General features: G+C 36.7%; 1 protein-coding gene across 2 annotated transcripts in view; it reads left to right on the top strand.

Moving 5' to 3' along the window:
* GAS2 (growth arrest specific 2) overlaps window positions 1–27,700 on the top strand; it is a 73,885-nt gene that overhangs the window by 36,497 nt on the left and 9,688 nt on the right. For both annotated transcript variants that reach the window (XM_063158146.1, XM_063158147.1), the window contains exons 5-7: window positions 3,577–3,640; window positions 8,931–9,075; window positions 12,315–12,422. In XM_063158146.1, the coding sequence (XP_063014216.1) occupies window positions 3,577–3,640; window positions 8,931–9,075; window positions 12,315–12,422 (317 nt within the window). The remainder of the gene's footprint in view (window positions 1–3,576; window positions 3,641–8,930; window positions 9,076–12,314; window positions 12,423–27,700) is intronic.

Here is a 27,700-nt window from a genome sequence, read left to right as displayed (position 1 = left end):
ATACCTTGGGAGCCATTTCAGGAACAGAAACCTGAGAAGGTAAGGACCTCTGGGGAAGCACAAAGGTTGAGTGAACAAAAGAGGAATACCTGTGAAAGGAAAATGGGACAGCAACAAGATGGGAGCAGTGTGAAGAAATGTTATTGCCAGAGGGAAGCAAGGATAAAAACTTCCAGGAACTGAAAAGGAATTATTGTTAGCAAAGAGTGGCTGGAGGTAGCATGTAAAGATGCAGGCAATGAGGACAGCAAATAAGAAGCTTTTAAAGAGATGAGATGAAAAGCAAAAAGGCAGGACACCTAAAATAAGCCAGATTGTTTGCACTATTTCTCTATCTTCCCATTGCGTTCTTGTCAAGCAAATGCCATCAGTGAGATTCTCTAGAAAGATGGATATTTCCATTCACTTTATGCAGGGGATCTGCAAAAAATGACATTTATTGGTCTTTGAAGTCCCCAAATACATATGCTGTATAGTCCTCAGGAATGTGTTATTTTCTCCTTAGAAGCACTGTCTTATGAGATGCCCTGATGTTTGTTTTTGTGGTTGGTTATTGCCTGCACACGTCTTCATCCTCTAACAATGATGTCACTGTGCCACATTATTCAGTGTGAAATGCATGAAATGTGTCTAGATTATGTTGATTCAGACTTGTTAAATAACTGTGAATTTTGTTTGGGTACATAATTTTTTAACTTTTTAAATCAAATTTTGTTCTAGCTATATTTATGGATCTTTTTGCAAATAGTGGTGGTTGAACCTCTCTTTTTCTTCCAAAGTCATTCAGATGTACATACATATTGCATTCTACTTGGTTTGACTATTCCAAACCCAGTTTATTCTGTTTATATTTTGGGGTATGCCTTACTTTTTAAAATCAAGCTTTATTTTGGGGCTGTTGCAACCAGTTTAAAACCAAAATAGCAGAACAGACTTCCAAGGGTCATGAATGTAACACTTTAAAAATACTGATTACTAGTAAAGGTAAATATTTAATGTAATTACTATGCTGTGGGAATGAAGAATATTGAAAATAGCTGAATGTCCAACTGTTCATCATTTATATTCTTAGTAACAGATGGCTGAAGAATAAATCTATTTTTCCTAGTGCAGTGCCTGTTTAGTTTTCATGCTTTGCAGTTTCACTTCTGGAAATACATTTGGATGAGATTAGAGGACAAATGCATACCTCTCAATGGGCTGCACAGGCACCAGGAGAAGATGTTGGGATGAGCATTCAGCTCACCCCACTTACATTATCCTGTCAGTGGAGCTCAAGCTGGAGTCCCAGAGGCTGGAGGTCTGCCCTGGGGTTACCCAGAGGTGTTCAAGGCTCTGGAGTCCCCTTTTGGCTCTCATGCATGCACAGAGCAAAGTGATTGCTTTCAGAGCTTTAACTAGACATTAAATATCTTTTTCAGGTATGGTATTTTTTCTTCATGCATTTGAGTTAGGTGAGTCTGTAGATTACCAAAAGTTTATATAGCTGTTGTCTTGACCTTAACTCATTAAAAACAAATTTATTTTGATGCTGTTCAGATTTTTCCTGATTTATACAAAGAGTCACACAATTACTTTTTGGTCTCAATTCCATCTGAAGTGTAAGGTGCAATTTTTTTAAATATTGTGGAAATTTTTAAAACCTGATTTTTTACTCACAACAACATAAGTGCTTTACTCTAGTAGATATTTCTAAAGAGTAGATTACAATGTTCTCATAATTACTATCTTCTCTTTTCTTCTAATTTTATTTTCTTCTTGAAGTTTTGGGGAGTTGATTATACAAACAGCCAAGGACCTTTCTTGGTTTATTGATTTTGGATTTTGCTTATATGCTTTGCTGAACTTCTTTACAGAGCATTACCTGTTCTGAATCGTGGAGGGAAAAAAATGTATTGGTTTATGGGGATATTTCATAATTGTTATAACTTGCCCCTGAAGGCAAGGGTGACTGAGGTTCTTGCTAAGAGATTCCTTTGGGCAGGTGAGAGTGAAACCACACTGAGTGACTAGTGTTGATATATATATATATATATATATATATATACACACGTATGTATGTATGTATGTATGTATATGGCAGGTTTATTTTAGATCAATTTGGTTGCAATGGAAAGGAGGCCTGAAGCCATTTTGGCTGTTATCATCTATAGAAATGCAGCAGAGTATGAAGATACCACTTAAGAAAGTGTAGAGGGAAAAGAGAGAAAGGATAAGAGCAGAGAGTGAAGTGAGACTTAATTGTTGCAATTTCAGTGTCTCTTGTTTAAAGTGATGCTGAGGGTGGATAAGGCCGTGGAACACCAGGTTCAGTGGGATAAAACAGAGTCAGGTTCAGGTGACAGCACCCAGGGTGCCACTCCTGGGGTGAGGGTGATCCAGCACTGTGGTGGAAACCCCAGGAATTATTCTGGGCACTCTCTGGGGGACTGTGGTGGTTTGTGACAGCTGAAGCAGGGCAGGTGCCCGTCACACCAGCGTGGCTGAGCCAGCTGTGCCCCAGCTGTGCCCCATCAGAAGGGATGGATGCCTGCAGGCCCATGGGAGTGTCCCCGTACCTTCCACGGAGGGGAGATTTCCACCTGAGCCAGTTCTGTAAGGGAGGACCTTGCCATGATAAAAAGCACTGTTGCACTTGGCAGAATCTGCTTCTTGTGAGGCTTTTCCCTAATTTAGCTCAAAACCCCAGCTTGTTGCTAAAGGAAGTTGGTTTGTCGTGGTGGGTGCACAGCTCCTCTGTGCCTGGACTGCTCTTACACAGCTGAGATATTTCACCCCCACACACCCAGAAGCTCTCCCCCTCTCTTTCCAGTCAGGAGTGCAAACCTGGCCTCAGCCAAGCACCTGCTGCTCTTGCAAATGGCTGGTTGGGACATTAACCCCTAACGTGTCAATCTCTCACAAAAATGAGAAGATCATGCTGTGTCATAGCTACTTCTGAGTCATAAAAAAACTATTCTGTGTGGAATCCAGCATGCAGACTTACATTATACGTATGTATGCATAAAGAAGAAACTTTTTTTGTCTGTTTGGGATTTTTATACTGTGAAGAACTGATTCCTAAAGCATTCTGGTTTCATATTTACTGTAAGAGTACATGTGAAAAAAAAATTCAGGACCAAATTTATAGTGAGGTATGTCTTTGTTAATGCAACTTTGTTATTTTTTAAAATTAAATTGGCTAAGAAAAATAGTGAACTGAAGGATATGAATTCTCTTAGTTTGTCAAAAGTATCACTCTAATTTTATTATTTTTTACTTTCTACTAATTAAAGTGTTTTCAATATGCCAGATCTCTTGATTATTTTTAAATAGTAATGAACTGCTTGCAGATTACCAATTACCCCAAATAATTATTCAGTGATTTAGATAATTAAATGGAGCTTCTGAACTCTGAGAGCCACTCATGAATCCCATCCTTTTTATTCCAATAAAACTCTACTGCTAGCCAAAGAAAACAAACGTTTATCAGAGTCAAGAGTAACAGATGTTGATGATTAGGTTCCATTCCATCACTAAGATCTTTAAAATAGCTTTTATTTATCAATGTCTTCCATGTTCATTTTGCTTTTCTAGTTCTCCACAAGCAGCCAAGAGAAGTGTGCCTTTGTTTGCTGGAACTTGGAAGAATTGCAGCAAGGTAGGTGAAAATATTCAGAGGCTGTTGAAATATTTGCATTCTTGACAGCAGGGGCTATTGACAGACATATTAAATCAGCACATCTCAAGATGACTTTTGTGCTCATTAGGTTCAAACAGAATGTTTGTCTTGATGTCACTCTTGAGGGCAGTTAGCAAATATTTCAAAATATCTGTACCTCAATTAAGATATTTGTAAGCTACCCTTCTATTAGGGGAGGAAGGGATTTTTTTCTATAAAGCTTTGAGCCATTTCTCCTTCTAAAGTCAGATCTCTCTATAAACAACTGCAATTTAATGAGGTTTACTGGTAATAAGGTGATCTTTACTAGATCTAAATCTGACCAAGATGATTTTAGCTGTGCTGGACCTTCAGTACATTGTATTGTCATCTTTGACATCAAAACAAAGACTTTTGCTAAGCAATCAAAATTACGGTAACTAGAATGTGATTTTTCCCCCTTTTTGCAGATGTAGATTTAACCAGCATAGTGCATAAGATTTACTGAAAAATCCATGAGCAGCAGCACTGCTGCCCAGTCTTACATGTAAATTGAAGTTGCATTCACTGATGTGTGTAAAGTTGCAGTACCTTGCTATTCAGATAGTTTCATAAATTTCAAAAGAATTCCTTGTGGTAACAATCAAGGTGAGGGAGACACCTGTTTATTCCTAGTTTAAGAACTAGTATTGGCTGTATTAAAATTGCATCATGTGTATTCATATTTTGTGAAGGAACTCACATGGAAAACTAGAAATTTGTCTCATGGTCCAGTTTCAGAAAAACCCTTGCTGTCAGCGGAAGCTTGCATAGGAACAGCAAGGATCAAAAAAATAGTGATTTCAGGTTTTCACTTATTTTGTTATATCCAGAACTTGTGTTCAAATGGCAAATTTTTTTAACTACCCAAAAAGAAGAAAGTATGCAGGCGCATAATGAAATGAAAATTAATGAATCTTAATTTACCTGAGCAAACAAACTGTGCTTTCAAGACCAGCTTGGAGATAGACCTGGCAGCACCCAAAGCCCCTGTGCCTGGGGCAGAGCTGTCAGGGCTCTCTGCCCCTGCTGGTTACTTCATAGTACCCACCTTACTCAGGTGGGCAGTGTTGGATTCTGCTAAACTTGCTTGAGTTAATCTCCTTTTGCAGTGAGATTTGATGTCTCAATAGATCTACAAGGGAAGGAAAATAGAATCTTATCCTTTATATTTGTCTTAAGCTTCCATGTCTTGGATGCTTTCTGTTCCAGACATGGAAAGAAGTACTGAACAAATAAATAAGCCATGCTTTCATTTATTATGAATATCTATCCCTTTACCTTTAAAATATTTGTATTCTATTTTTTATTTATAATGCATGAATATTGCCATATATCATTAATTATTATTTTATATATTGTGTTTCCATTTCTGTATTTGTGTTTCTTTATTTTATTTATAGCTTAGGAGTCAAATAACGTGTCTGTCTACTTTTCCCTGTTCTACTATCTCTTCAAAACCAAACTAATCCCCATTTATAATCTTTTACACTTCCAAGGTACACAGAAACTGAACTGGAATGTCAGATTAATACAATTTAAAACCAAATATATGAGGCCTGTTTTACCTGAGCTGTGGTAGGCTAGAACTGTATGGGAAAGAAGAATTGATAATTGCCTTCTTAAAGTGTAGGAAAGAGCACATTAAAGGGAGGTTTCTGTGCTGCTTTAAACAAGACAGAAGTCAGATGAATGCTTTGTAGAGCAAGCTGGGTCTTTTGGCTGTGGTGGTGTTCACAGGGGTCCCGGGATAAGGGAAGAGATGAGAATCTTCCCTCCATTTTTCAGAAGGGTGATTTATTATTTTATAATATGTATTGTATTAAAAGAAAATTATATATTAGAACTATACTAAAGAATAGAAGAAAAGATTTCATCAGAAGGCTTGAAAATAATAGAAAAGAATGGCATGATAAAATCTTGTGACTGCTCAGAAAGTCTGAGGTGGCTGGACTGTGATTGGCCATTAATTAGAAACAACCACATGAAGCTAATCAAAGATGCACCTGTTGCATTCCTCAGCAACAGATAATCATTGTTTACATTTCTTTTCTGAGGCCTCTCAGCTTCTCAGGAGAAAAATCCTAGCAAAAAGATTTTTCATAAAATATATCTGTGACAGTTGGCAGTCTTAGGCATCTGCTTTCCAGAACAGGAGCTCTGGAGATCTTTGAAAAAAGTGCCTCAGTCTGTTTTTAAAGAACAAAAAGTGTCAGAGACACTGAGTAATTTTAGAAGCAGAGAGATGTGTTCAAAGTGCCTCACTCATCACGAAGACTCAGCTTTTTTGGCATGCTTTGCCCAGCTAGATCACTGTTAGTCCTCAGGTGTGTAACTCCCCAAAGTCAGCCTAAGCTTTTTTATTTAATGCAAAAGGACTTGTGATTGAGGCACAAGTGGGGAAGAATGAGGATTGCGTGAGGAGGAGTTACATTGAGCTCTGTTCTGCTGAGCTTGAACTTGTATTCAAAAGATAGTCTCTGGAGGAGGGGAGCCAGGTGATAATTTACCTTTGCTTTAGCAATGCCACGTTATCCCATAGTGTCCCCTTAGTCAAATCAGGGACAGATGGTCTTGATGGATGGACTGCACAGTGAGTGGGAAACTGGTGTGACCACTTGGCTCAAAGAATGGCAGTTCAAAGATTATTAATAAAGATACAGTTGCCTGATAAATTATCCTGAATTTCAGCTTGTTATGAAAACAAAGTTCTGAGATCGTCTGCAAAGCTTCAATAGTTAAAATGAGGTCTTGTGTCGCTGGCAGATGTTATGTGGATACAGTGAGATTTATGAGGGAGGGAAGTGTCCTACAGGGTGGATTTGACCTCTGAAAATCCACAGACTATTGCAGTGGGTTGCACAGGTCCAACATTCTCCTAAGTATTTGAAAGGCAGAGGTCATACACTGGAAAAGAGCTAAATTATTTTTTCTGCACAAAGGATGAAGTTCTTGGGTTACTGTTAAACTCTGCAGGGTTAAACAACCCTCACAGGCCTTTTGGAATTACTGTTGAGCAATTTCAAGGTCTTTCTGCTATTGTATTCAATTTTTCCTTGATAAAAATGGAAAGTGTTGCTCTAAGAATCTTAACAGAGATCATGTTACAGTGCACTGCTGCTTCATGTGGAGTTGTGAGAAGCCAGGCTAGAAAGGAGCAGAAAAGGAAATGCTCAGCATACCTTCCTGGCATTTGCACCTCTACCCCTCTCAGAAAAGATGTGGCTTTTTACAATTTCAGCTTTCCAGCAACTTTGCTTCAGGTTCATACAGCATGTGGGGGGGGGAAAAAGTGTGTGTGTGTTTGTTTGATCATTGATTTTATTTTTCAACTGTTCATCAGAGGAATTCAGAATATTTGAAGTACAGGAAACTTTAAAAATCTGTCACTAAGACAAAATCTAGAAACTATGAAAAGTAGTAGAAGCAAAGAGGGAACATTTCTTACAGTGGAAGAGTTTTATTTGATGAGTAAGGCTGTGTGCAGAAGTAGGCTTAGAGCCCAGTGGGAATTCCATGATTTACAGCCTGTCAGCATCTGCAGACAGACAGGAAGTAAATAGATTGTATATAAGTGCTTGCCTCAATGTTGGCTGACTTTTCATTACACACACTGCACCAGTCAGAAGCCAATACAAGCACAGATTTGGTTCTTGCTTTGCTTTCTATTAATTTACTAGGCATTAGTATCACTAAATTAAACTATCAGAAAAATGCAAAAGCTAGTATGTGTGCTTATATCTTTTCTCTGTACACTTCTAAGATCATTATGGCATTTAGCTTTAATTTTCATGGTATGTATTTGTTAATGCTCAATATTTTAATGTCCAGGTCTTTATCTAGATTAGTCAGTATAGTTCTGCATTTGGACTGTGGACTTTTCTGCTGCAGATAAAAATAGAATTTCATTTGTACAAGTAGTTTGCTATGAGAAGTCCACCTGGTGTGATAACTTTTCCAAGCTGAAGTCATTCTCTGAAAAAGGAACTCTGGTGTGGTATTTGCTGGGTCTCCAGGATGAAGGAGGAATTGAGAATTTGACTCTATGTTTTTAGAAGGTTAATTTATTATTTTATGTACTTACATTAAAGAATGCTGTACTAAAACTATACCAAAGAATAGAGAAAGGATACAGAAAGCTTAATGAGATACTAATTAAAACTCATGACTGACTCATCAGAGTCTCAACGCACCCGGACTGTGGTTGGTCATTAAGTAAAAACAATTCACATGAAACCAATCAAACATTCACCTGTTGGATAAACTATCTCCAACCACCTTCCAAAGCAGCAAAACAGGGAGAAGCGAGTCAGAAAATTATTGTTTTCATTTTTCTCTGAGGCTTCTCAGCTTCCCAGGAGAAGAAATCCTGGCAAAGGGATTTTTCAGAAAATATGACAGTGACACTCCGGGTGTTTTTCTGGGGTTTGTTCAGTGTTGGCAGATTAAAAAACCCCCAAAACCAGAAGGGGGTTATTGGTAATTAGAAAAATGGGATGCATTTTTAGACTTTTGACTTCTGTCCAAGCTCTGCTGCTTGCTGTGAGATACTGACTCAGTCACTTGCCATGAAGCTTTCAGAAGATCTTTCAAAAGGAACCTCGCTCTTCAAGTGCTCTGGTTTGAGTTTATCTGTGAGGAATTGCATGTATTTTGTTCTAGCTGGAGCTACAAGTGTGTTGCCACTGCAAGCAGAGATCTGAAGGCTGTCTGTCAAAAATCAAATAGTAGAAACACTCACCACTTCTGAAGAGTAGTGGCCATGTCTCAGTTTACTTATCTGTAAATTCAGTGCAATAGCTGAAACCAGGAAAGCCCTTAATCCCTTTGCATTTGTGGTTCTTCAGAAAATACTAACACAAAATATAAGTTGTTAAGTAATTTGAAAAGATGCTGTTTGGAAAGAAAAAAATAAGATAGAAAAAAAGAGCAAATGTACTGAACTTGACCATACATTGCATGGTATTGCAATTTTTGAGGTCTTGTTTTGTTCATAAATTATTCACCAACATATATTATATCAGACAGAGAAGCTGAAAGAGTACCTTTATTTCCTGTAAATTTGATTAACTGAGAGACTGCATCTAAATTTTTTTTCTGTTAATTTGAAATTATGGCAGTATGGGTTGGTGTATTTCAAACATGTCTGTTAGTTATTGTACACAAAGTAGAAATTCTTTCCACTGTTTTGTTTTAAAATATGTAATACTTTATATGGACTAGTAATTTATTATTTGCATCTTTCCAAAAGGTGTGGGGTGGAACCTCCTGGATTAATAAAATTGGAAAAAGAGATTGAACAAGAGGAAACACTTTCAGCTCCCCTTCCATCTCCTTCACCATCACCCACAAAGTCTCCTGGGAAAAAGAGCACAGGGAAGCTGTTGGATGATGCTGTAAGTTGTGGGGAGAATCTTCTTCCTGCCTTATTGGTTCTGATGTGCGCTCACTTGCAAAATACACACAAGCCTGAGCTTAACATCTCACTCTATTTTAAACATTTGTAGACTTACAGAGTTATTTGCTTTTTGACCACAATTATTTATGTCTGAAGCTTAGAAGAAAAAGTCACACTGTGTAGGAGCCCTGCAGCTTAGCTTAGCTTTGTGCTTAGGGCCACATTCCCTTCCTATTACTGCTTTACTCCTTATTCACCAACTCCCACTTGGTGCTTTGTCTGAGCAAGGACTGAGTCAGGACAAGATTTGGCTCATACTGACTTGTACTGAATGTTAACAAACACTTCTGAGATATATCAGCCTAATTTTTATGCTGTTCTGCATGATTCTCACATAGTAAAACACAAGCATTGTTTTCCTCATTGTTAGAATCTTGCTTTGAATTTCATTAAATTGTCGCAGCATATTGTGTGTTCATGTTTCTGGTGCAGACCCAAGGGGTTCATTTGAAATAGCTGGAATCAGATGAAAAGGACAGATTTTGAGCCCATGAAGAGGTTAAACTGGAAAAGTAAAACCTAGCCTGTAAAAAGAAGCAGTTACCATAGTAACTACTACATTGCAAGGTAGATGTGCCACCTGGGAGTTACAAAGCACTTCTTGAAAAATCCATGTGCCACTTTCCTGTTACAAAGAGCAGATGGAATATAATGTTCCTTCATTTTATTGAAACACTTTTTTTAAAATTTGATGACTATAATTACATTTAAAATTCTCTGGTTTGTATTTCTTCCTTAACTTTGCAAAAGCACTTGTGTTTCAGCAGAATTGAGAAAGAACAGTTATGTGTAGAAGGAGGCTGGTGACTGCATATCATGTAGAAATTGAACAGAGAGAATGTAGGTTTTCTCTAACCACCTCCTTTAATTTAGAAAGCAGTATGGATAGAAACAGAATGGAATTCATCCAGCTAGAGTCCTGACCTGCACTGCCCCAGACACTCACACCATAAAATAGCAGCAGTTTCTCATATAGTCCAGACTTAAAATAAAATAGAATATAATTCCTCCCTCTGCTTCCTTATTTGATTTCCAAATTCCACTCAATACTTCTGTGTCCTTTGGGACAGTAAGGCAATGGAACCTGCAACAGCAGGATCAGCAGTGAAGATCTTTCTATCCTCTGTTTTACACCAGAGTAGGTTTGTGGCTTTCACTCTCCACAGGAAGAAGATGGGTCTGTTTTGGTCTTATATTGTACAAAACAACCTTGATCTTGTTTGGGCCCAGTGACTCTGGGTTTTTTATTCCTTATATGAGCTCTGGTGGATGAAGCATTAAGTTCCTGCTGCCCATTTTCAGGTGTTAGGGTGGTAATGCCAAAGGATATTTATTGTGTCAGGAATCCCTCATTATTGAACAGCATTCAGAGGGCCATGGCCAAAAAGCTCCCTAAGCATGATTCCAGTCTTGGTTCCACCTTCCTAGAAATACAGGAATACACCTTTTTCATCCCCAGCAAGCTGCACTTGGATTTAAGTCATCAGCCACTGATTTCATGTAAATTATTCCTATTGTACATTAACTATCTAAATAGTTCCTAATAGTTTCTAATTCTCCAGAAATGGAGGCTAAGTCTCATCCATGTTGAAAAAAATAATTTGAGTAACTGATCTTAAAATTCAAAACTTGATTCATTCAAACTGAGGACAACTCATCTGATACTTGAGAAATACTTCTTGTGTGTAAAATACATGTAGAATTCCTCTGTTAAGTGTTATTTTAGTTATTTTTCTTCATAAAAATATTATGCCCCGATTAAAGATAAATAAGTCTTAAGAATACTTATATAAAGTACTTACACTTAGCCTCCACAGGGTAAGGAAGTTATTCAGATAAAGGCATTGAACCATTTCAGAAATAATTGGAAAATCTTTAAATCACTCAACAGGGTTAGTTTCAAAAGTATAGAAACAATAATTGGTTGCCTTTTAAGTTCTTTTTGGCTTATTTAATATATTATAATTTAATTCTTAAAACAAATCTGAAAAACATTTGTACTTCAGAAGCCTTATCTATTCATGATAAACAAAACACTCATTAGAGTGCTACAGCTTTGGCCAAGAATTTTTTTCTTTTCATTAAACAATTTAAGCCTTTAATTTGTTAGCTATTCTGAAAATATCCTTTCCTGGGCCTCAGACCATTTTACAGGCCTTGGTTTACAAACTGGATATGAAAATGTCTTTGGAATATTGTTTGAAATGGACAGACATCTACAAGTTCCTCTGGCATTTTGCATTGTTTCATGCTGACATTCTAGGTCTGTATTTTGTCCAAGAAAACCACAGAATATGGAAATGCAGCACTAATTCCTGCTGTTCCTATGCACAAATGCAATTTGAATGTCAAGGAAGAGTTCCACAGCCAGACCTGCTCTTTTGGTATTGATGCCTTTGCTGCTTTGCCATCATTGAAGGGTACAAAATGTGCTTTTACTGAATGTCACTGTCTTTGGTAGCACGTGCCAGATCAAGGAGGCCAAAGTCAAGCTGATGCAGCTAATAACAGGCAGGAAGGAGGTTTTCATCTGTTTTTCTCAGCCCTTATTTTTGGGGGTTATGGAGTTAAGTTTGGCAATGATTGTGTTCTTGAGGGCCCTGTAAATTAACTTTGATTGAACCAGCCCTAACAAGGAGATCATCAAATGGCACTTGGAACTACTGGGGAGTGTCTTGTCATTAATTTTTAATCATGTCACAGTGTTTTCTGTATGCTTTTTCCCTAAGGTGTTTGAGCACAATTTTAAAGAGGCAGAGCCTCTTAATGGTAAGGAAGATTCCTCAGTTTTTTATATATTTAGGAGGCAGGATGCATCTTATGACATCTTCATTTTCCCTGTTAGCTGTATTAGCACTTTGAGCTGATTCGTCATAAAATACTGAGAATACACTTACAAAAGTTTGTGCTAAACTCCATGAAACAAACTGCTTGACTTCAGATAAAGAGTGCAAATTTGATGCTGGCCTGTGTAACTTTTTTAGCTCTGCTACTAAATCATTGCTATTGGAAACACCACAGGGTGCTTTCTGGGGTTACAGAAATGTTAAGCAAAACCAAGAAAAATATCATCAATTAAGACTACATAAAATGATATATTATGACAAGTGTCTTATTGAATATTTTGCTATCCATGCTATTTTAAACAGTTCCTATTAATGACTTCTTGTTTTATAGGTGAAGCACATTTCTGAAGATCCACCTTGTAAATGCCCTACTAAGTTCTGTGTGGAGCGTCTTTCACAGGGAAGATACAGAGTTGGAGAGAAGATCCTTTTTATTAGGGTAAAGATTTTATTTTCACTTCTTTTATTTTTAATTTGCTTTGACTTTACTGCTACCTTCCACTTTGAAAATTACATCACTGATTAACAGGAAAAAATATTTTCTGGTTAACCAGCACTGGCTCATTTTTATGACACTGTTGGAGAATAAATAACCTACAGGGTGTTAACTGGCCCAAGGGATTATTAATGTGATAAATATCCTTCTGACTTTAGGTCATTGAATTTGCTCTCTCTTTAATCAATTGCAGCCAAATGAAAAGTCTTCAGAAATAGACCTGGTGACTTCTCAGTTTGGCTTGAAAGAATATCCACTTCCTTAAAACAGCCTTTCTCCCAGTCTGTTTTGACTGATACTGTTTAACAGGTCAGGAAACAGATCAAAGGCTTCATGATCATTGAATTGCCTGGTCATGACTAAGATATGTTGCTGAAGCAGCACGAGCAAACCATTAAAATCCATAGATGTCATTTGATTAACGGGTATTTCCAAACTCAGAGCTGTATTTCAGACTTTGTATGTAGATTATTAACTCTCACAGCACAAAGTTAATCAGTATCAATATTTGCCAGCATTATTATATGGCTGAATTTAGCACATCTATACTTTCAAAGATTAATTCTTCTGATCCACTTAATCTTATCTATATATGTCTATGGTAATAATAATTGAAAATATGCTAATCTTGTTATTCTGTAGTTGTATGTTAATCTGATTCCTACTACACTTCTTCCCATCTTCCTCTCCACATGCACTATTCTTGAGTCATGACAAAATGATAGGTCTTGCTCTCCAATAACTGTTATCCCTGTTGTGCTAAAGGCACATAACTGTGACCTGATAAAACTGAGCACTTGTAAACAGAAGAAGTCAGAGGGATCCCTTCTTATCTGCAGAAGTCAAGTTCCTGGTTCAACAAAATACCAGAGCTATTATTCAGGCAGAAATTTCTGCTTAACATAGCTTACAATGAAGTCAGTGAAGCCAGATAAGGGTTTGGGTTTTCTCAGGAGTGTGAAGTTGGGAACATGTAAAGTATTGTGCTGAATAAGTACTGAGAACTCCTGATTATTTCAGTAATAGGTCATAAAGAAGAAGAAATAATGGATTTGTTAAATCTCAGATAGTTTGAGATTCAACATGCCAGTATAAAGGATTAATAGCTTTTCTGGTTTTTAGCCAGTAAGAGACTTTTTTTAATTCTGCAGTATATTTAGGTAATAGCTTTATTACTATTTTCATACCACATTGAAGAAGGTAATGATTGTTAACCAAAGACCTAAGTATCTGGCATAATTTAACATTTACATTTTCTTCCTTTTGGTTTTCATTTTAAAAACATTATCAAAGTATTTTTAATATTTTTGTTTTGAGAAACTTGAGTTCTGCCAGAATGGTGAGTGTCAAATTCCCTTTTGCTGGCTTCTTTATTATGCAATCTAGTCCAAGCCAGATTTCATTCCAAGTTTGCAAACAAAAATCCCTTTTCATATCACACTGCTGCATTCCAAGTTGAATTGTGCAAAAAAATAACAGTAATATAGATTAGGTATTAAACAGCAGTGTTAAAGATCATTCCTACAAAACTTACATCAATGGAAACTTGCCATGCATTTCAGTGGGAACAAGTTCATTTTCCTAGGTTTTAAAAGGCAGTTGTCTTTTGGTTCTGGTTGGTTTGGTTCATTTTGGAACAGTTCACTGGATCACAGTAAGTTTTTACTCTTCACTCTACATGTTCTTGAGCACATAACTAGATGTATTAGCCTTTCTTTGGAATCCTTTGGGCAGTTGTGAAAAAGCACATTCAGGGTGTGGAGCTGATTTTTAATTTTGATGGTATTTGGCATCCTCCCTATTTGATGCCATGAGGTGGCTCCTCCTGGGCTGTATGTTCTTTACACAGCATGACACAAATAAATAAACCAAATAAATGCCATTTGTTTCCAGCCCAATGGACTCAAGTTGGATTGAGGTAAACACTTCCATTGTTTTAAGATGGCTTAGTACATCCACTGCTGCATTAGCCTATTAGCTTTATCCAGTAACCTCTATAGAATTTAAAACCTCTCTCATTTCAGTAATGCCATGTGATAGGGGTTAACTCGTATTAATTGATGGCCAAGATTAATTTTTCAGAAATTATTTAATAACATCTGTATTTTTTTTTTCTAATTCTGCAAGTTCTGTTAGGAAAAAAACAAAACCAGCATTCAAACCAGAAGAGAAAGTATCCCAAGTTCTTCTTTTTATTAATTCATATCTATATATCACAGAAGTGAACAAGGAATAGCAAAGCAAAATAAATGTGGCAGAGCATAGATTTCATGCAAAAACTCACAGAAACAATATACATGTGTCAATTTAAAGTAATTCTGAGGAAAGGAAATCCTTTGGAATATGTAGCAAAAAATGGTCCCATTAAAATTGGAGTATTTTTTTCTTTTAACATGGGAAAATATTTAAATTCCTAATAGAAGTTTTAAATCCATTAATTAAGGGAAATTAAAAAACTTCATAAAAACATGAAGATACTTAAATCTCCTAATAAAATTGCAGTTTTTTATGCATGAAGTATTTCCATAATGCATAAACTGAATGCGATTAAAATAATGCTGTGATGGCTTAGATGTTAAAAATTTATTTTCAATAAAAATTTACCTGCTTGTAGATTCTTTTTCCTTCCTTCCAAGTAGGAACAATTCTAAGTTCCACTTCCATACAAAATATGAAAGACATGTTTTAAATTAATGGATTATATTTAATAAGTTGAAATAAATTACCAGCTTAAAATGCAACCAGTTTCAATGTTAAATTGAAAATTTTTAATTTTCAATTTAAAATTGAACCATTGGTGTAGAGTTAGCAGGATCTCTGTATGTGTGCAAAATACAATTAATCATGTGCTTTTCCACTCTCCTACCATCCTACCATTCTGCCTTAATCTTTCAGAATGGAACTGAATGAATAAACCTGTTTTTAAAAATAAGGAATAACAAGTCATGAAAACTTGTACAAATATTTGGTTTATAAATTGGGAAAGAGAGTCTTGAAGTGCTTGCTTCTTGCAGAAGGCAGCAAAGTAGAGATTTTTGTAGTCAGAAATATCAGTCACACCTTTACAAAAGGGACTTCTTAAACAGGTTCAGTGACAAGAATTCTGTTTTCAATGCTCTCATGTTGCATTGGATATGCATTAGTATGAAAATTCCCACAAGCTGACCAGCTCCTCTCAGAAAGATCTGTATTTTGGTCCATACCTCTGTGACATTCAAATTGTTGGGAAATTGTCTCTAGTGCAGCTGGAGTCCCACTAGATGATGTAATGGCTCCTGGTTTTAAAGCTTCTGATTTTTCCTGTGACATTTAGATGTTCTTTATCTTGCAGACCAGTTGATAAGAATGTGATTGCTCTTAAATATTTGACCTTGTATCCTTAATAATTAATATCATGTAACATTGTTTTGCTGTAGTAATAATAAAATGTTTATTTAATACTTTCTTCTTCTAAATCCCAGGAAAGGGGAGGTGTTATTTACCTGCTACAGCATCTATGTAGAAACTTTATTTTCAGATTCACTAATATATGTATAATATATATGTTTTTGTGTATATATATATATATATCAGTCCAGTCTAGTATGCACTATTGCCTCTTCCTGGTGAGAAAAATGTATTTTTGTATAAATATAGAAGTGCATTTTACTCAAAACCATCCAGGTAGGGATGATGTATCATATACCATAGAGGAACTGGAAAGAAGGAGAAATAGAAAGCAGATTGATTATACAGATCTCAAGACTCAGATGCTTTGCTCTGCCTTTCCAGTTCAAATGCATCAGTTGTACTCATAGCTTTTATATGGTGTGTTTCTGTCTTTTGTTTTTCCTTCAGCATAATTTTCCTAGCTTTTTTGTCTTCCTTATTCCAAAGATTTTCACAGTTGTTCTGCTTTTCCCAGGCCTATTCATTTCCAACCTGTGAAAGAGTTTATGTTTTTAGTAGTGAAAATCCTTTCCTGAGCTTTATCCATAAGAAATAACTTACCAAGGTGTTTAAAATGTCACAATCATGAGCACATCAGGAATTTTAATTACCCTAACTCCAAAGGAGATACAGTGGGATGCCTGGGGTCTTGTGAAGTGAATTCTGGAAACACCTCTTGGGCCTCAGGACAGCAACAATCATCGGTCTCTGGGCTTCTCATCTCAGTCTTCTTTGTGTTTGTAGCCAGCTGCAGTAATTCCCAACTGGAGACTGCAAGAGAGCTGGGGAAAGGCATGTCTGAAGTGCAGCCCCAGTGCATGCCCAGATACAAGGTGGTTTTGGGGGCCTTTCAGCTGGACACTTCTTCACTCTGTGCCAATTCCTCTCCAACAGCTTTACAGTCACAGAAAAGATGACATTTCAGTCTCACTTGTGCTACTGAAGGTGGAATTCTTCTCAGCCTTCTCAGGTTTCATTTAGTGTTAACAAAAAGAAAAAAAAAAAGTCCTTAAAGGGCCAGTAAAATTCACTCCACAAGACTCAGAAGCTCTTGAACAAACAGTGATCCTGGAGTGTCAGTGGGGTGGCTGCCATTGAGTGCTGCCTGTAGAACTGTCAGGAAATCCATTTTGTTCTGTAGTCTATCATTAATCTGTTGAGATTAGGCAGAGCTCTGCCCTGCCGCTGCTTAAGTTGCAGCTTGCTTGTTCTTTTAGTTACCCTTTCTCTCCTGCCTCTCCCTTTATTCTTTATTTTTTCCCCTTCCTGCCTGCAGCTTTTCTTGTTTAGGCCTGGATGCCTCCATGGAGCCAGAAGCCCATGGACTTTCCACTTTGTACCTGATGGTGCTGGTTTTGCACTCAATAAAAAGCAGCTACAGCTCCACTATCTGGTCCTTTGGAGAACTGACATCTTTAGTTAAATAGTTGACTGATTCTCACTGAGAGTTATCCAAACCCATAAAGTATGAGAAATTAAATACTTCTTTATTTATTTTGCTCCTCTTGATTTAATTTTCTACCTTTTTCCACTGACATGGTGCATTTTTGCAGCCATTTGTGTTAATTTAGTGTTTAGAACTTTGAAAGGGTTCATCAGAAACTTCTTTATAAAAAACTCTTTGTAAATCAAATTATTAGCTCCTAATTTAATGGTAGACTGTTGAAATTCCTCCTTTTTACTTTCCCCCAATGAAGTTCTTGTTAGACTTGGTGGAATTTTTTTATAGAATATATCTTTGATGCAATATTTAGATTCAGTGGAACTGACAGGCTGTGCAATAGCTCTGCAGTTTTCCTTACCAGTTTAGACTGGTTTGCCTCAGTGATCTCCTTCTGTGGACAATCAAATACTGTGTCTTCTTTAATTCCAAGTGTCTCCCTCTATGCGTTATTGCACAATGAAAACTCCATTTGGAGATAAGAAACATTTTCAGCAAATCATATTGTGCTTTTTTAGGGTGTGATGCATCTTCAAGAAGAGTAACATTCTAGTTCTTGAAATTACTCATACACCTGTGGTCATTTTCTGCCATAGTATTTATAATTTAGGCTTTTAGAACTGAAGTTATAACACTATTACATTACCTAAAATTAGTAGAAAGAGAATTCTTCTCAGGAGGAGGCTAGGACAGAGTATTCTGAAGCTTTGTATCACCCTAAAATTAATCTCATTTCCTTAGCTTTTGTAAATAATACTGAAATGATGTTAAGTAATTTTTATATTTGCATTAAGGTTTTATCATCCATGGAATCATAGAATGGTTTGGTTTGGAAGGGACCCTTAGAGGTCATCCAGTCCAACAGGGTTATCTTCAACTAGACCAGGTTGCTCACCCATCCAGCCTGGCCTTGGATGTTTCCAGGGATGGGACATTATTGTATTTGGGTTGCCCTCAGATGAAGGCAGGAATGATGAATCTGACTCCATGTCCTCAGAAGGCTAATTTATTATTTTATAATAAATAAAATAATAATAATATACTATATTATATTAAAGAATACTATACTAAACTATACTAAAGAGTACAGAAAGGATACTTACAGAAGGCTAAAAAGATAATAATGAAAGCTTGTGACTCTTTCCAGGGTCCTGACAAAGCTTGGCCCATATTGGCCAAAGAGTGAACACAACTCCCAGCAGAATCCAATGAAACAATCTCCTGTGGGTAAACAATCTCCAAACACATTCCACTTGAGCAAAACACAGGAGAAGCAAATGAGATAATTATTGTTTTCCTTTTTCTCTGAGGCTTCTCAGCTTCCCAGGAGAAAAATTTTCAGAAAATATGAATGTGACAGTACATCCACAATCTCTCTGGGAAACCTGTGCCATGACCTCACCACCCTTGTTGTAAAACATTTCTTCCTTACATCTAATCTAAATCAACTCTCCCATCAGTTTAGAACCATTACCCCTTGCCCTGTCTTGTCACATAAGGAGTTTTTATGTCACAGCAGAAGGAGAATTGCTGCTTCCTCTGCTGTGGTTACTGCCTTTGACAGTCTTACTTTTCTCAGCCTTTAACATAACACCATGTTAGTTTAACATGAACTTTAGTGTATTTGAGAGTAATTATTTATTCATGTGGAGAGATGTTTATAACATCTCTATGGCAAATGCATAACCATGATAACTTTCTGTCTCATTTTAAGTAAGTTTTAATAATCTCAAATACTTTTTAAATATGAGAGAAATGAGTTCCTGCTTCTGTGTCAAAGTTTTTCATGTGTTAGACTACCTGTAAAGGAACTGATTTCTACCTCATCTGTGTTCTGCCCCTGCAACCCCCCATCTTAAATCCTTCCTTTTCCTGAATTTTTAATTTTTATTTTTCCTTTTGAATGAAGATATCAAGGAATATTTGATCTCTCCACGCTGAATTTCGATCTGGAGCCCAGACACAATTTTGGCTCTTTCCAAGAGAATAACGATGGATCTGGGCTGTGCAGGAGGTTCTGGTGTGGCAGGGAGATCCAAAGACAGGTGTAGCCAGGGCCTTTGGGCTTGGCAACCAACTGATGGCTTCCTGGCCTGTTCTGCTGGTGTGATTTTACATGGAGCATATCAACAGGCCACTTAAAGGTGGCCCAGCTAAGTCACAAAATGACTTTCTATTAGAATTTATTTCTTTTTAACTGACACAGATATTTAACCTTTTGATAACATTCAGCATGTTGCTTTCCCTAGAAGATATTTGAGCTCGACTAAACTGGTATTGCTTTAGGATCCAACATACCTCCTGCTTTCCATCAAAGGAACACATAAAAAATTGTTGAAGCAGTTATTGGTTTTATAGCTCAGGTTTTGCTTCCCATATCAGACCTGAGAAACCTGTTACCATTAGCTAGCCTATTATAAACTCAGTTAAACTAATATAGCTCACTTGTTTTCAGACACTGTAGTTGAAGAGAATACTTAAATATTGTTTTGAACAATAAATTGAATTTTTTATATGATAGGGTTTAAAAATTCCTAACCTAAAATGTTTCTCAGTCAAAATGTATGTATTTTAAGTGTATTTTAGATATTTTTAATTTTTCTTTTTAAATGTATTTCTCCTGTGTCTAAGGTGCAGAACTATAGTAGTATTCAGAACTCAGTGTAGAACTTTCAAACCCAGCTCATGTAAATCAAGTAAAATGGTAGGCTGCAAAAAACTCAGTTTTTCAGATATTTCAGTAGTGCTCATGCAAGTTTCTTTTACGTAACAACTTCCTCATGATTTACTGACAGGCAAGAAGGAGAAGGAAAATTTAGCATTTCATAAGGGTACAAAGAACTGTGTTTCTGTTTCATTCTCTCCTCTCCACCCCAGTTTCTCCAAGTATTGGCAAGCCAGAGAATGATATCATGGCGATTTCATGCTGAAAGTGTATATTGTTCTCATCTCTCTCCTTCTGTTTAGTCTTTGCTAGAGTGGTGGGATTTTTTTTTTCTGTTTTGTTTTTAAATTTAATATAGTGTTTGCAAAAGATACTATAGAAACTCCTACTTAACAATTTGTAGCAATTCTGGACGTAAATCAGATTTTGAAGGAGGCCATGAAAACCTGGTCTGCCTGTATTGATAATTGTGTATAATTTTGTCACAGATTCAGGCATAATGTAGCTAACTTACTAAGGGTTACAGTATTTTTACACTAATTTTTAAAACACATTTCCAACTTAGGAAAAGTAATAGCAAAGGGGATGGGGGTTTGTTCAGGTTTTTTTATCAGCTATTATCATTTTAGCATTCAGTCTTGACCTAGCCCTGAGTCCCTTGCAAACAGCACCAAAAAAAAATCAAATCTCTGAGAAGTAAAGCTGCTTCTCAGTGCTTCAGGAAATCCCATCAGTACAAAAAAGCATTGAGGACAAGTAAGCAAACAGTGCTTTTGGAGTATCCCAGTATATATGGAATAGTGGGGCAGAGGCTTTTTGTTAAATGTGCAAGGCATCCCCATCCCTTGTTTCAGAACAGCAGTGTGTCTGTGACACACTGACCAGGCTGCTGATGGTGCTCCTCTAACTCTGTCTGCTCTCCTCTGTTCTTTCCATTTAGTCCCAAAACTGGCCTGAGGTTTGAGCCAGAGGAGATGCCTTACAGCTCAAAGCTTTATGCTGTGTACCATGGTGTCATGAAATCTTTGCTGTAGGAAATATGGAGATCAGGTGTTTGATTCAGGTCTGGCACTGTGTATAAATTTATATCTAAAAGGGTCAGCAGTGAGGAGTTCTTGAAGCCAAGACTCTGGCTGTATTTGACTTTAAGCCATCAAGTAATTTTTTGCAGATTCTAGTGAATATGAATATATTGACATTTAATACTTCAGGAATTTTTATGTAATATTCCCTTTTTGTTAATACTGAAGTAAAGAGTCCAATCCAAAAACTAAGTATCTTGATGAAGAAAGATTATATTGATATAAAAATAGACATAATTACATTTTACTCTGTGATCTTCACATTCATGTTTCTTTAACTGTTCAAAATTCATAATAACTGCTTAGGAGATAACTTTGAGAGGAAAGTTACATGGAAAGGATTTCTCAGCACTGGTGCTTAGCATTAGCAAAGCTTGTCTAAGGGAAAGATCTCTGGAGTTTTATCTCTGTTTAGAGCTACTGCTTGGGGCTATCCATGATGCAAATAGAACTAAAAGTTAACAATTAGTTAACTAACAATTAGTTTTTACTTTCAAGATTAACATAATAACAAAAACTTTAAAAAGCAAAGTAATTTTAGAACAAAAGCTAATACTAACTTAATCGATTCTCCAGTCTGAAGAAAGTTTGTTTTACATCACACATTCATTTTGCTTTATTCATATTATAGAAGTGGAAAAATGTTATGAAGATCTATTATGATCTACCAACTTAACACATATGTTTGCATTTAGGAACTCTTGTGTGCTTTATACCCCATCTTACCTGTGCACAGGGTACTTCATGTATTTTACGAGTGTGTTTATGTGTGAACACAGTTTTTCATGGGTGCATACAAGTGCACATGTGCCACACTACTATCTGTGAAACCATAGTCCTTTGACTGAAAATTAAAAATTCAGGTGATGTCAACTCAAAATATCAAGGAGGATTGATATGTTAACTGGGTAAATTTTTAGACATCCAGGTGAATTAAAAGTGAGAACTGCTACCCTTTAAGTATGGCAAATGCAAGAAGAAAATGTTGATTTAACCGTCTCCGTTTTGGCCCTGAGTTTGAAATATTCATGTCTGCTAATTTTGAATCTAGTCAAACTGTTTTGCAGAAGAAATGCACTATAATAAAAAGTATCTATTAAACTGCATATAGGGAGAGACACTGTGAAGACATCAGTGCACAAAGATTCTGTAGAAATTACTTTCCTCAGTGCCAGCTGGGAAACTGGTTCCTCAATAGAAATTGAATAAAGCTTTAAAGATTTAACAGACCTGTAGACAGACAAGTGAACTTTTTAGAAACTGCAACAGTTGATCCTAGTCAGGTCTGTGTTTAGAATATGAAGTAGATATAATTTTGGACACACAGGGGTTCTTAAATGTTCAGATGGAGCATGGAGCCTCTTCTGTGATAACCTGAACATAGGAGGAGAGGTAAGGTTAGAAAAAATCTTGCCTTCTCATGGATTAGGATATGGCCAGGGCACACCATCCAGGTGTGGAACACAGGAAGCACTGTCTGCTGCACAGTTCAGGTGTAGCAGCAATGAACAACAAACAGTATTTGAGAAGGCGTTTCGCTCAAGAATGTTTCCATTGCTTTTCCAGGCTTTACCAAAGCATCACCTGACCACTTTATCAAAGGAAAATCTATTATTCTGGCAGTAATGAAAAAGTACATCTCTGAAAGAAGTTAAATGTAAGGATGAAGTATTGAAGGATGCAAGGATACTTGCATACTTCATGTGTACACACTGGATTTGTCTAAACACAGCTCTTCTTTTGGTTACATTTTTTAAAATGAGTTTTACATAATTCTTGCTATTGCAATCATGATTTAAAAGCATACGTGCAATAGAAGCACTGCTTCTGTTCCTATTATGTGTGCTCACTGCCTTCCTGCCCTGAAATGCAGGACTAAATGTTATAAAATTTATTCATGCTTCTGAGTAAGTGAAAAGTGGTTTGTGTTCTCTGAGATGAGAGTCGACATAGAGCCCAGCTATCCACAAATGAGCTCTGAGGAAAACACCTTTGCCAGGAATCCGTTCTAAATCAGAAACAAGTTTGCATATTAAAAGGGAAAGGACAGACACTCTGGGCTACTCTGTTAGAGTAATCAGTGTCTTTTTGGCAGCTAGCACCTTCTTCCTTTCCAAGATCTCTGCCAGAACCTAGAACGATGTTTCTTCTGGTATTTGCAGAAAGATATAAAACTGATGAGTGCAAAGAGATCCAGCATGCTAGAATATATACAGCAGGGAATTTCCATGGGACTGAAGTGCTGTCAGGTTACAGCTAGCAGCTATCAAAACTGAACTGAATTACTAATACTAACTTGAAATAATTCATTCCTGTGTCAAGAGAGTTACCAGAGTCCTAAAATTATTAAATAGCCCACAGAAAAATAGCCCAATATGAAAAAATCTGTGAATTTTTTGAGCCTGATTGCTTCTCCTTTTAACCTCATCAATTTTTTATCTTTAAAATTTCATGCCAAGGAAGTGTGGTTTTTTGGTAACATTTACTGCACTTCAAATGGATTTCAGGGCTTGGCACCTGATCAGCCACTCACAAGTGTCATGAAAGTACAGTAAACTCCTGGAAAGCATTCCAAAGATAAACTTGGAATTCCACAGAACAAAAGTGATAGTATTGCCATGATTTTTCCTGGATCTGTCTCATGGAAAAGTGAGGATTATGAACAAAGTTAGTATCAGATGTGCTGTCAAAGTAGGGCTGTGGAGAACAAGAAAATCAGTATTTTGTCTTTTATTGCCCGAATTTACCAAACTGGTGAATTCTGGCAGTTTCATGTCCATGTAAAATATCTTGTCTTGGGTCAAAGCACTTAAAAAAATTCAGCATTAACACACCAAACTAGATGAGACTGATTTCAGCTGGAATTTATTTTATGCTAAGCTGTTTAGAATAAAAGCCTGAATAAAAAAAAGCCTGAATCACTTCACCATCTGAAGTGATTTATATGTGCACAGTTTAGGACAATAGGAAGATAATTGTGGCTGAGAAATAAAATACTTCTAATTTGTATGTTTAGTTATGTTCAGTATTAATGGAGTAATAGTGTAAGGATATACATGTAGATGTGGCAAGGAGATTCAAAAAATGGGTGTAATGACTGTGGGGAAGTAGTGATGTGTATGAAATGAAATAGTTAACTTCCATACCTGAAAGTCATACATTTTTTAAGCTGAAATGCCAATCCTTAATTTCTCTATGGCAAAACAATTACAGAGCAAACCCATTTTAAGTTCAAATCTGTTAGAAATGTGCTTCAAGATGATGGCAAGTGCTAATCTGGGCCCAGAAAGAAAAGAAAGAGGTGTAGCAAGAAAAGGTGGTGTCAGTGAAACAGCCTGCAGCCACGTTGTCATATGTTAACTTCTGCTTATGCTCTCTTCATAAATGCACTGATTCACCTCTGACTTGCATTGGGATGGCTGTTTTTAGAAGCTGGGAGAGTGGCAGGTGTGGATTTGCTTCTTTCACACTGCAGCAAGAGTAAATTTTGTCCACTTGGTATGCTAGTTTAAACTTTCCAGCCATTTTCACTCTTCTCCTGTTGATATACTTGGTACGTAATTCCCAGTATTACTTACACTCTGGTCAAATTTGGCCCAAAGACTTCCATGCTAGTCAAGTCACTTGAGATCTGGTAGAGTTGAAATATGTAAAATACTACAGATGGCATTGGACTAGATGTGACTCTCTAGCCAAATATTTATGTGTGTTTGGATCCATAGTCAAAACCAATGACTGCACTCTTGGATAAATAGTTTGCAATCTGCAAAATCTTAATTTTATTTAAAGTTTTTCATTCCATTCAGATGATTTTCACTTTTTAAAAACACATTAGTGTAGCTTTGGTTCATTTCTGACAATGCTGGTTTCATGGATTTGCAGTGACATAATTTCATTCCAACTTTGTAACATCATGCCCCACAGACTCACACTGACATCATTTTGAAAACTTTGAGAGAATGCTTTGTACTATTTAAAGAAAATTAAGCCCAAGGATAAACATTATTGAAATTATGCCACCATGTTCTCCCCTCATAACCCAGTGTCAATTAGAAGGTGTTTAATGAAACCCATGGAGTTAAATAAATTTATTGCAGGCCTGTTCATTTAAAAGAATAACTTCTAGTCTAAATTCAAGTAAGATCTAATGAAACAATCTGCCTCTAGATACTTTCCAAATGTAATTTTCTTGCTTTTGCATGTAGCTCTGTTGATTTAAAAACCAGGGCATGGACGTAGGAGACAGTTTCCAGATTTCTGTGTAACTGTTTTCATCATTTTGGTGTTGCCTTTAACTGTTCATATATAAGGCTGGAAAACATACCTTGAGACTTTTCTGTTCTTTGCCTATTATATTTTATCTAAAAGCACATGGACTAGAGTTTCCAGCATAACTAGGAATCATAAAACAGAAGGAATCTGAGGCACTCTGTAGGCAGCCAACCAGAATCATGGGTTATCTGGGCTTTGCATAGGTTTTCTGAAGTATCTTACAGAGTCCTGACACTTCTTATGAATATAATCAGTATTGGGTGAAGGAACATTATCTGAATATTGCCAGGTAATTGAATATTTTCACTGATATTTTTCTCTGAAAAATTTTCCCATGAAAGCTTCTCCTCTTCCAGTAATGGGTCAATGGAAGCAGTGACACTGCAGGGCAGAGTTGGCTGGCAGTGTCCTCACTTCCTGGGACCTTGGGTTTCTCAGATATTTCCTTCAATTTACATGAAACTATAAAGATTGCTCCTGTTTATAATGTGTCCTCTATGTAAAGGCAAATTGAGCTGGAAATTTGCCATAATGAGAACATAGTGTTGTTAAAAGATATAGGGTTTTTTTTTGTTGTTGTTTTTTTTTGTTTGGTTGATTGGTTTGGGTTTTTGGGGGTTTTTTTGTGAATTGACATTAGAGTGAGGCCAAAGGACAATGTTAGCAGAGACTTGCTGGTACTCAGGACTATGGTGAGGAGATAATGGGAAAAAGAGTGAAATACAATATACAAGTGATGCATTTTTCAAAGATAACTGCTCTAAAAGTAAAAAAATAATTGTTAATTACTGTCTGTTCACAAGACATACAACGAATAACGGAGCAAATACAGACTTACACACTTTATTACCTTTAATCTTAAATGTTGGTCAGCTCATGTTTTTAACCTTACCATGGTCCACCTACAGGCTTATGAAAGTACAGGGTTACAAATCTAGGAGAGCATTTTTCAAAAGAAGAAAAGGACATCAAGTTGAATGAAGCTGTAGAAGTGTAATTGTATAAATATGAGGCAGGGGGGAAGTATTTTTCTTTTCTGAAGTCTTCTGCCCATTTTTTGTTCTTCCGTCCATGTACTCTTCCTTCTTTAAAAGTATACATGATACAATCCAGGATAAAGAAAGAGTGGCATTGGTCCAGCATCCAGAGTTCCTCACTGCTTGTTACAAATGGAAGGGTGGTAGGTGCAGCTCATCGAGGGCAGGAGGTGGAGAAGCAACTGGAGGCCAAGCCTTCACACCGTGCTCCAGAACTTTCTGGAAGAGAGTCAGGCTAGAAAATCTCTTTCAGTATATTGAGAATTAATTTACATTTCTTTAGAACTAGACTGTAACCTAGGTTTTCAGGCAAATTAACCAAATTGATATTAGGAATGTGAGTTAGCAGCTACTACTGCTCCACAACAAATGTCCATATGCAGTGTTTCACCTTAATGTAAATGTTCAGCAGTAGCTCCTACTGGACTGCCACTAAAATTGTACTGCAGCTCTTTGAGGAATATTCTGGCCTCAGAATACAGCTAGGTTGGAAGAACAGCAGCTCCCTGGTTTCTCCTTGCCATTCTGGGGTGCTGGATTGCTGTGGGGCACTTGTAAACGTAAGGTTTGCACTCCTCTCTGTTCCAATGCTCATTCCTTTGTGCTTCCATTCCCTAGGAGGTTTTCATTTTCTCTCACCTGTAATCCAGACTTCAGTGGAGCTTGTGGGTTAGGTTATGGAAAGTACAGGAAATAAACATCCTGTAGAGGAAAGATGGAGGACAAGTAGGTGGCTTAAATGACTGAAGTATAACCCATGCTTGAAAACAATAGATGGATCTCATTTTATTTATTTAATTGGTGATACTATTAAAAAAGATTCTTGTAAGCAATATCCTCAATATAGCCACATTTTAATGAGTCTTTTTGTAGAGGATAGTATAAATAATAGTTTCCTTCTAAAGGACCATATTGTTAAATATATTTAAGATGATTAGACAATAGAATGTAATTTTGAATTAGTCAGAAATAAAGGCTGGATGAATTTATTTGCATCTCTATTCTAGGATTGCTAAGCAACCAAGGACAAATGGCTTTATGTGTGGCTAGTATATTGTATTGATTTAAAAAGCTTTTTTAAAGGACATTCATTCTTTGGCACAGGGATAAATTGATTGTAAGCCTGATTATAGCTTCTCTTGGATAATTTCTGGATTTTAGTACATGATCTCCACAGGCCAGTGTAGTCATATGAATGAAACTTCCACAGTTTTACATATCTCACTTAAATTAAACTTCATAACTGCCATCATCGCCATGCATCATGTTGGTGGCATTCTTTCTTGTTTGTTTCT

This window comes from Melospiza melodia, chromosome 6 (genome assembly GCF_035770615.1).
Source record: "Melospiza melodia melodia isolate bMelMel2 chromosome 6, bMelMel2.pri, whole genome shotgun sequence".
Lineage (NCBI taxonomy): Eukaryota > Metazoa > Chordata > Aves > Passeriformes > Passerellidae > Melospiza > Melospiza melodia.
This window is presented reverse-complemented; position numbering and strand designations above follow the sequence as displayed.